Genomic DNA, 9,659 nt, shown 5'->3' with positions numbered 1-9,659 from the left:
AAATTAATATAATTTATACTCATATTTGTTAGAATTTACATCTATAAATTAATAAAATTTATTTATTAAAAATAATTTAATATTTATACTAACTAAATGTAAGTAAAAATTGCTAAAAACTACTTACTTTTAAGATTTTTTATTTTTATATTTATAGATATCATTTAAATAAAATGTATATTAACCAACTTATCCAATTAATATTAATTTTAAATATGATTTTATGAATAATGCTATACATCCAAATTTTTTTATTAATCAAGTCTAATCAAGTTGGTTTGATATAATAAAAATCAATTATTACTAATATTATTTCAAGTTTTATTGTTTAACTTATTAGTTGGACTTGATTTATAAAAAGACATAGGTGTGTAATATTACTCTAATTTTATATAAAATATCTTATGGGAGTCAGTCTTGTAATTAATAAAGAGTTGATATTTATTTTGAAAAAAAAGAGAGAGATTCTCCACATCCAAACAATTTTGGTATCCAAGTTCATCTAAGTAATTTTAGGTCACGCGCTTTTTCCGCTTCTTCTTTCCTCACGCTTCTTCTCTTCTTCTTCTTCTCTTCTCTCCCGCGCTTCTTCTTCTTCTCCCACGCTTCTTCTTCTTTTTCCCACGCTCGTTTACGCACGGAACATCTTCTTCTTCGCTTTCTTCTTCACGTTCCTCCTCCTCTTCCTCATTCTCCTCTTTCTTTTTCGCATTCCTTCTTCTTCACGTGTTTTCTCTTTATCGTCATTCTTTTGTTGTTGTTGCTGTATTTTTTGTCTTTTCCTCTTTCTCTCCCTGGTGAGTAAAAGGTAGGAGGAAGAGTTTTGAATTGTGCAGAACAAAAATGCACTGAACATGTTATTATGGTGAAACAATTGTATAGTACTAAATGATTGGAACATTATCCATTACATAAATTCAAATTCGAACAGTTTTCTGCATAATGAACCGAACACATACTCATGGTGAAACAATTGTACAGTACTGAATGAACGAAGCATAATCCATTATATAAAATCAAATTCAAACAGCTTTCTATATAATGAACCAAACACGTACTTTGGTGAAATAATGGTATAGTACTGAATGAAAGAAACATAATCTATTATATAAAATCAAATTCAAACAGCTTTCTGCATAATGAATCAAACAAGTACTCATGGTGAAACAATTGTATAGTAATGAATGAACGAAACATAATCCATTATATAAAATCAAATTCCAAACACCTCTGTCTACAATTTAGAGACTATCAATTCAATTTAGATTCAGAACACCTGCGTCCATTCAATTTAATTCAATTTAGCAATTGCATTCCATTCAATTTAGCAACTGCATTCCATTCAATTGAAAAAATAATCAATTAGCAAAATGTTGGTGTTGTTGGTGATGACAATAACGAAAGAGGAGAAGAAGAAGAAGAGGAGGAGGAGGAGGAGAAGCAGAAGAAGAATCTGCGTGTGCAAAGAATAATGAGGAGGAGGAGGAGGAGGAGGAGGTAGTATACGTGAATTTGAAAGAAGAAAAAATGACGTATGTGTGTATTTGGAAGAAGAAGAAGAAGCGCGGGGGAGGAGAAGAAGAAGATAAAGTACGTCTAATGACGCTCTTTTAATGAGAGTGGTTTTTGTTGATGTTGGACCTACTTGGATAAAACTTGAATGAAAAAATACTTAAATATGTAGCATAACCCAAAAAAGAATTAGTGAAGAGTAAAATTAAATGAATAGTGAAATTTATAACTAAATTTTTTTACGATAGTGTGCACCGTACGTAATGTTTTTTTTTTTTTTAATGTTTGTTTATTATTTGCAGTTGTCAGTGTAAGCATCTTAGCGCTATTCTTGGCGAGCTTCAATGTGTATTGCGGATTGAAGAAAAGAAAGCTCAACAAACTGAAAGAACAATTTTTTCAACAATTTTTTGCCAGAGAGAAAGGTTCAATTGAAACAGCTAAAATCTTTAGCATGGAAGAGCTAAAGAAGGCCACTAACAACTTTGATGAAGGCCGAGGTGGCTATGGAATAGTTTACAAGGGATTATTACAAGACAATACAAATCAACCATACAAATGTGGTTAAACTTTTGGGGTGTTGCTTAGAGACACAAGTTCCATTGCTTGTTTATGAATTCATTCAAGGTGGTACTCTTGATGAACATCTTCATGGTCAGAACCAATCTTTAAAGCTTAACAGGAAAACAAGATTGAGAATAGCAGCAGAAACTGCTGGGGCTTTGGCATACTTGCATTCTGCTACTTGTCCACCAATCATACATAGAGATGTTAAAACTACCAACATACTTCTTGATCATAATCTCAAAGCAAAGGTTTCTGATTTCGAAGCTTCAAAGATTGTTCCTCTTGATAAAACCGAACTATCCACCTTGGTGCAAGGGACTGTGGGATATCTAGACCCTGAATACTTCCACACAAGCCACAGAGTGATGTGTATAGTTTCGGAGTTGTTCTAGCAGAGTTACTTACAGGACGAAAAGCACTTTGTTTTGAGCTGCCTGAGGATGATTGAAACCTTGCAATGCACTTCATTTCTTCGATGAATACGAATCGTCTACTTCACATTCTGGACAGAGCCATAATTGTTGAGGCAAAGCTCGAGCAACTAATGGAATTTGCGAATATCGCAAAACGTTGTTTAAGGGTGAAGAGAGAAGAAAGACCTACCATGAAAGAAATTGCAACCGAACTTGAGGGACTTACAATAATGGAAAACCACAGCTGGGAAAGTGATAGATCGTCTTTGGAAGAAACTGAACGTTTGCTCAATGCATCATCATATTCTGGTTTGTATATTGAATATGGAGCTTATGGAAGGGACGTTCTTTCTAGGTTGGAGAGCATAGGTCAGATTACTATTTCATTAGGTGGAAGGTGATTAGTAATTTTATATAAATCAATATGTAATTGTTCTGGATGATGATGCATCTCCATATAAATATGACCCTGACAATTACATGTATCTATGGCAATTCTGTTTCCAACTATTCGGATTTCACATTGTGTAGTTTCTAAAGTACATAATCACATTCAATATTCCTCACAGATTACACTTTACAAGGTTAAGAATCTTCTAACTCTACCACAACTGCACTCCATCCTAACCAAGTCCACACAGGACATGAACATATGAATTGAATAGAAAAGAAAAAAAATTAAAACAGAAGTTTTACAGGGTAGTGCAGTTGAATGTTAGCAGCATTATGACACAGTGGTAACAGAGTACTTAACAGAAGAACAAGTTAAGCAGACTAAGCAGTGTACTGGCAGCCATGGAAATCGAGATTTTGAAACATTCATTCTGATCAGACAATAGCTGCTGCAATAGTTTCAACCTTTGTTGGACGCCAGAATGTCTTCTGAATGCAAAGTAGTCCCTCGTCGCCTTTCGAATAGGTGAACCGAATATCCCAGTGTAGAGACTTAGCTATGCTCTCTATCTCGCTTGTTGTTTCGACATTGTCCCTCACAATCAAGTATCCTTCTGGTCTCAGCATCCTATCAACTTCTGCAATCACTGCTACTATCTTGCATCTGATTCCGGAAATGCATCGGTTACTTAGATGATTAAGGATTGTTGAAAACTTTAGATATTGCTTGAACATACCTGTCTTTAAGTTTTGATAATAAAGAATCAGCATGTAGAAGATCATAAGATCTAGGGTAGGTACTGAATGATTCACACCAATCATGATAAATTCCGAATAATCCACGCTCATAGATTATTGGAAGTGTGTCTGGAAAATCAAACGGAACAACATTCATTACCCAAACCTTCCAATTTTTTAGAGCTGCTGCAAACCTGAAAAGGCCAGAAAATGCACCCAAACTTCAGTTAATAGGATAAGCACAAAAGGAAACTATTCAAATTATCTTTTTCATGAGTGAAATTTTGTATAATCCTTTCTGCAGAGTGCATACACCGCATGTAATTATCGAGTACTATAGTAATTAATTTGCATTTCAAAGAGAGAAGGGAAATTCCATACACAAGTACATAGAATGTCTTACCCTCCATAAGCAGCATTCATGTCCATGATGTTTCTTATTGAAGCCCAATTTATTCCCATTCCATTCAAATATGAGTGGGAAATAACATTCTTCCAGTGCTTGTAATCTGCAGTGAATTCCACTGATGCTTCTCTTCCATAAACACCAACTTGAGAGTTTAACCAGTAAGGTGGTTTCTCCAACCTCAGTGGCCATTGCTCAGGCCAAACCGATCCACGTTCCGAGGCACCTACTTGCACTTTGTGCATACAATTCTGTAGTGATACATTCCTGTATGGAAATTTGAGGAAGAAGATCAACTTCATCAAAAGGAATCTTTTCTAATTAATTGAGCAATATCAACAGCCTTGAAGCAGTTAGAAACTTAGCATACAAGGAAATTTCAGACAGATACAAAATAATTCTGCATGTGTAAACAGTCAACGTTTTGGTGGTTTCAAAAGCCTTATTATTTTCTCAACTATTCACCAATCCAAGCCGTTAATGTAGAAATGAAATATAAGGCATTGTTGTAGGAACCAATAAAGAAGTAAAGTACCAGGCTTTATTTGGATCATCAGATTCATCACATATCGGTGGTTCATTCTTCGGTCGCCTATTGTAGCATTCATTATCAGTTGGTTTTCTATATATTGCTGCTGCCACTCCATTCAATTTGTCCTTTCCAATTACCACCAGATCCCAGCACATTGACTTTGTAATTTCAACCATATCTGCAACCAAAATGGTTTTTTATAAAATCAACCATACATTCATCTATTACATTGACGCGTACATCGATTAACAGACTTTACCTTTCCAAATTCCAACATCTTCCGGATCCTTTTGATACACAGGAGTAGCAGACCAGACAAAGTAACCTCCCGGTCGCAATACACGATTAAGCTCTAAGAGTAGCTTGCCACCTGATTATACAACCAGTAAAGTATTCTAAAGGAGTTAACCATCAGTGGAAGATAGAAACACCATAAAAATGAAGATTTAATGTAAGTGATTCTTACACCTTCTATGTGCCATGGGACTCTACAGCGTGCACAGTGGATAAGGTCAAAGACAGAACCAGGGTAAGGCAATCTTTTGGTGCCCATGACGCCTAATGTGGCGGGAATTCCACGTTCCAATGCAAACTGTACCTGTGCCTCATGCACATCTTTGGGAGCAAAGGACATGGTAAGAACATCTTTTTCAAACAGATAGCCTCCAAAGCTGGCTACACCACACCCGACGTCCAGTATCACTCGACTTCTCTTCCCCCATGCAATGTTACGAAGAGACTGCATCATTACACAGACACCCAAGTTAAGGAAAAAGTATGACTAACTTTCAAGAAAATGCATTCACATGTTTGTTGTTAAAGATCATGGAAGCATAATTAGCAGAACCATTAAATAGGTGCTAACTTAGAACATATTAGAATTCAAATAAAAGGAATCCATATACTTTAACATAATAGCTTAACCTTTCAGAAATATAATAAAAGGAATTCATTATGCTTGAAGCAGTTTTATGTTAAAGATAATATCAGCATACAAATAAATATCTTAATCCCATTATCAAAACCCTTTTATCCCCATTACCAAGCATTCATTTATTTCTATAGAAATTACTATGTAGATACTACAGCCAATACCAGAAGAACACAAACATTGTATCTTCCTGAAAATTAAGTCAGGTGGATATATTATGCACACAACAAATGAAATAAAATTAGAATAAAAATAAAAATTTAAAAAAAGGCTTTTGCTTTTCTACAGGTTAGACTATTTTTTTATTAAGAAAATATAAAGAATAACAAGATCAATTGGTTGTGCAAATTGCAAAATAACATATTAGCACGAGAATGGCTTACCTTCTGAATGAACTCAATGTAATGAAGAGCACCATTTTTAAACTGAGTTCCACCACCAGGAAAAGTGAGGTATTCCCCTGTAACTTTGACCCAATTTTGATGCCCCTTAACTTCTACAAGCTTAGTATGTGGAGCATTGTTAAACCAAATCTGTAACAGGCACAAAAAATATTAAATTTCATTTTTTTCCCATTATCATTTATTAAAGATATGCAACCTAGTTCCAGCTTAAGTGCTACATACTTTTTCCCTGCTTTGAGGCCACCTAATTGGGATTTTATAGCCCTCAGGTAGAGGAACAAGACAAGTTGGTGCTTCATTAGGACAGTGCCTCTCTCGATGTTGATAGTGTTTTATACTTCGAAGCATCCTAATAGCTTTCACATTGTCAAGGCATGGTATGTACTCTGTTCCTGCACTTGTCTTACACAGTTTCCAGTCATATTTGCTGCTGTCCACAGAAGCCGACGACTTTTGCGATTCCTTCTCATGCTGTGACTCTGCAGCTTGAGTCAACCAAGTTCCATTTTCAGTTGCAACTTCAGTTAATGTTTCAGGCTGAGTACCAGCCAGAAAGGCTTCTTTTGAAACTTTGTTGTTTACATGGCTTTCCAAGTTACTCTCTCCAGTACTTTCTTTGGTCTCCGAATGCACATGATTCTCGGTTTTATCCTCCTCGGCCTCACCAAACTTCTCTTCTTGATCTGTGGCTTCACCAATATTTCTTTCTGCTCCTAGATTGTTATCTGTGCTCTTGTTACTTTCAGATTCTGAATTTAAGTTTCCATCCGAGTCCTTCTCCAAATCATTCTTTTCACTCGACTGACCCGAGCTATCCCTAACAACCTCTTGCTTGTTTTCTTCAGGTGAATCCTCAGACAATTTTTCAACTCCTTTTCTGTCACCCTCGTTTTCCGGCTGGCTTTCACTCTCAGTTTTTTGGGTCTGGCTATCGACCTTTGTTGATTCTACAGGTATATCACCTAAACTATCTTCAAAATGTGTAGAAGCATTGTTATTTACTATATGTTTCCCCTCATTAACAGTCTCAGGTGCCTGTACAATTGTGTTCTGGAATGGAACAATGAATGACATTACAATCCATATACCAACTAAGCAAAAGCCAACAAACACAGCCACAAAAACTGTCGAATAGTAGTTCGTTGACTTCCTCCCTTCACCTCGAAAATTCTTCCCCAGAGCCATGGCCTATGGCTTTCAAACTAATGCTATTGCAAAATAAATGCACCTAGTAAGGAAATCAAATTATTAGCAAGTTCATTTTCACTAAATAATAATGATTAGAAGTTAAATGCTAGATCTCTACTTATTAATTTGCCAGCACCTCTCATTTGCACACATTGGAAGCAAAATCACATTATTGTAACAAAAAAAAAAGAGAGAGAATCATATTGCATTTTAATGTAACATTCTAGTAAATCACTCCAATGAAACACAAGATTTCAAAGTGGGAGGTAGGATGAAGAAACATAGATCAACAAAAATAAGCAATATGCAAAGGAAGAAGTAACTCAAAAGTTTCAATACAAGGAAGCTGAAGAAGGACATCAATCAAATAAGACTAGAAGAGGGAGATTGACAAAATAATAAGAGCCAGACAGAAATGTTGAAGATACTAAAGCAGGTGACCTTATGAATGAATCAATGAAAGAACAGATCAATTTTGATTAGAATGTTAAAAAGTCAAAAAAAAAAAAAAAAAAAAAAAAGAAAGATTCAAACTTTGTCCAGTAGTTCAATCAGTGAAGGAATATTTCAAACAAAGCTGCTAGTGTTTGGGCTAAATTGATGCAAACACAGAACACAACTTTTTTTGGGGGGGAAACCACAACAAAGAATACTAAAAACTTAAAATAGCGAAGACCCCATCACAGGAAAAGGGGATAAACAAACATGAAAGCAAGTAAAGCATCCAGCTTTAAAGTCAGTTTCCCTAGAAACAAAAACCCACTTAAATATTTTTAGTATGTTCTTCATAAACCTAGGTAAGATCGTCATCAACATACAGAATATAAGGAAGGAAATGGGAGATTGTTACCTTGGTCCTCACCTAAGAGGCACTATTACTCACTTTCCTTTCTCAACATTCATCATCCTCAAAAAGTTTCTGTTTTTAGCTTCATTGAATGGGAAACAGAAGTACAGAACAAGCTTATAACAGAGTGAGCTGAGGGAGTTAATGCATGTGATGGTTTTGAAGTAGAAGGAGCGGTAGATCCCATGAAAGCCAGAACCAGAGCAGAAAAAACAAAATCTATTGAGGAATGATTATTTAATTCAGGTAAATCAATATCAATAGATACTTTGTGTTACTGTGTGCTAAAATATCAAATCAAAACAGAGAATATGAAGGTGGAAAATTATTAGTTTGGTGTCATGGTGTGAGGCATGTGCTTAGAGAAAGTAAGAAACAGCTGTACTTGTTGGTGATTGGTGCTTCTGTCAATTTATTTGTTGGGTTTTGGTGTACTTTAGCCAATTTACAACAACTTTTTACTTAGTTAATGTTAGGGGTGGTAATGGGTAGGGTAGGGTAGGGTAGGGTAGGGTAGGGTTTGGAATCAAACTTAATTCTATCCACGGGTTAAGATTTTTATATAAATTCAATCCTATTCTATCCGTGGTTTGAGAATATCTCAATTCTAATCCTATCCGTTCTTAACCTGTGGGTATCCGATTCTATCCGCGGGTTACAAAAAAAATGCAATTTTATTATATAACTTGATGATAATTTAAAATAGAATTGACTTTTATATAAAAAAAATTATTAAATTATTAATTAATGATCTTCTTTTAATGACTAAAGATCTTTTGTATTTAGTAAGAAGTCTTTAGTTCAATATCCACTTAAAATATATTTTTATATAAATATATATAATATATGTATAGGGTGCGGGTTGATCGGGTAGAGTTGAAGCTCAACCCGCACCCTACTTAATCCGCACGAAAATTTTACCCGCACTCTAACCTATCCGCTGCGGATCGGGTTGACAACCCTACCCGACTGGATGGGTTCGGGTTGAATACCCGCGAGTAGGGTACATATTGCCACGGCTAGTTAATGTACTAATTGAAAATAAATGAATGAATAAAATAAATAAATAGAAAATGAAAGTAATGAAGTAAGTAAGTCTTGGGACTGAAAGATATTCTGTTCGGAAAAATATGGATGTTGATAGAACGACATATGTTAATATGTTGTAGTATGTGTGTCGGTTGTGTTAACCCAAGATTTTTATTTCTTGTGGACAGTTCTCATCTCTTGGTTAATTTGGTAGGTTGAGTTAGATTACAAGCTTCTAATGTGATAAAAATAGATTAATCTTAGTTTCTTTTTTTCATTGTGCTTCGCTAACGTTTAAGAATAAAATAGGAGAATTCCACTTTTTTTTTTTTAGTTCTGAATTGTGGACAAAATTTTTTTTTTCAATTGAAATAAAATAATTTCACTGTCTTTGAAAAAAAATAGATTAATCACTTCTAATAATAACAAAATGTTTTGGTCATAGTTGAGTGAATTTAGTAATTTACACCATTTTTATCATTTATTTCTTTTTTTGGGGAGGGTATGTGTTTTCTTTTTTTTTAGAAAGAGGGTGTGTTTTGAAGTTTCTATGTTTTTATGTTATTTGGGTCGTGTCTATTTTTTTTAGATGGATTAGACCATTTTTAATTTTAAACGGTATATTAAAAGATATGTTAATATGTCATCTCAATTAGATTTCAACTGCTTGTGTTTACTTGTTTAGTTATTATGTTTTTG

At 34.6% G+C, this 9,659-nt stretch overlaps 2 protein-coding genes across 3 annotated transcripts; one reads left to right on the top strand and one right to left on the bottom strand.

Moving 5' to 3' along the window:
- Nucleotides 1-1,966: 1,966 nt before the first annotated feature.
- Nucleotides 1,967-2,471, top strand: LOC140180740 (putative wall-associated receptor kinase-like 16). Its single transcript, XM_072222028.1, has 2 exons — nt 1,967-2,012; nt 2,101-2,471. Exons 1-2 carry the CDS (start codon nt 1,967-1,969, stop codon nt 2,469-2,471), a joined length of 417 nt encoding a protein of 138 aa, XP_072078129.1.
- Nucleotides 2,472-2,975: 504 nt separating this feature from the next.
- Nucleotides 2,976-8,340, bottom strand: LOC112764928 (probable methyltransferase PMT25). Of its 2 annotated transcripts, none has more exons than XM_025810769.3 (9): nt 7,935-8,340; nt 6,119-7,124; nt 5,876-6,025; nt 5,030-5,300; nt 4,821-4,931; nt 4,565-4,739; nt 4,027-4,296; nt 3,623-3,817; nt 2,976-3,549 (listed from the first exon to the last, which is right to left on the bottom strand). In XM_025810769.3, the coding sequence occupies exons 2-9, from the start codon at nt 7,079-7,081 to the stop codon at nt 3,321-3,323; spliced, it is 2,364 nt and encodes a 787-aa protein (XP_025666554.1). In that variant the 5' UTR covers nt 7,082-7,124; nt 7,935-8,340; the 3' UTR covers nt 2,976-3,320. The 2 variants fall into 2 exon arrangements, with proteins under 2 accessions (XP_025666554.1, XP_025666555.1); XM_025810770.3 differs by having other exon boundaries at nt 7,947-8,274.
- Between the last annotated feature and the right edge of the window lie 1,319 nt (nt 8,341-9,659).

Source organism: Arachis hypogaea, chromosome 17, assembly GCF_003086295.3.
Source record: "Arachis hypogaea cultivar Tifrunner chromosome 17, arahy.Tifrunner.gnm2.J5K5, whole genome shotgun sequence".
In the NCBI taxonomy this organism is placed as follows: domain Eukaryota; kingdom Viridiplantae; phylum Streptophyta; class Magnoliopsida; order Fabales; family Fabaceae; genus Arachis; species Arachis hypogaea.
This window is presented reverse-complemented; position numbering and strand designations above follow the sequence as displayed.

What these genes read in the sequence shown, in the direction of transcription:
- LOC140180740 (XM_072222028.1), top strand. Translation starts at nt 1,967, where the DNA reads ATGGAAGAGCTAAAGAAGGCCACTAACAACTTTGATGAAGGCCGAG. An exon ending in CAACTTTGATGAAGGCCGAG is followed by an intron (nt 2,013 to 2,100) that starts GTGGCTATGGAA and finishes GGTGTTGCTTAG; the next exon opens with AGACACAAGTTCCATTGCTT.
- LOC112764928 (XM_025810769.3), bottom strand. Translation starts at nt 7,081, where the DNA reads ATGGCTCTGGGGAAGAATTTTCGAGGTGAAGGGAGGAAGTCAACGAAC. An exon ending in GGCCTCAAAGCAGGGAAAAA is followed by an intron (nt 6,026 to 6,118) that starts GTATGTAGCACT and finishes TGCCTGTTACAG; the next exon opens with ATTTGGTTTAACAATGCTCC. An exon ending in ACATTGAGTTCATTCAGAAG is followed by an intron (nt 5,301 to 5,875) that starts GTAAGCCATTCT and finishes GTAATGATGCAG; the next exon opens with TCTCTTCGTAACATTGCATG.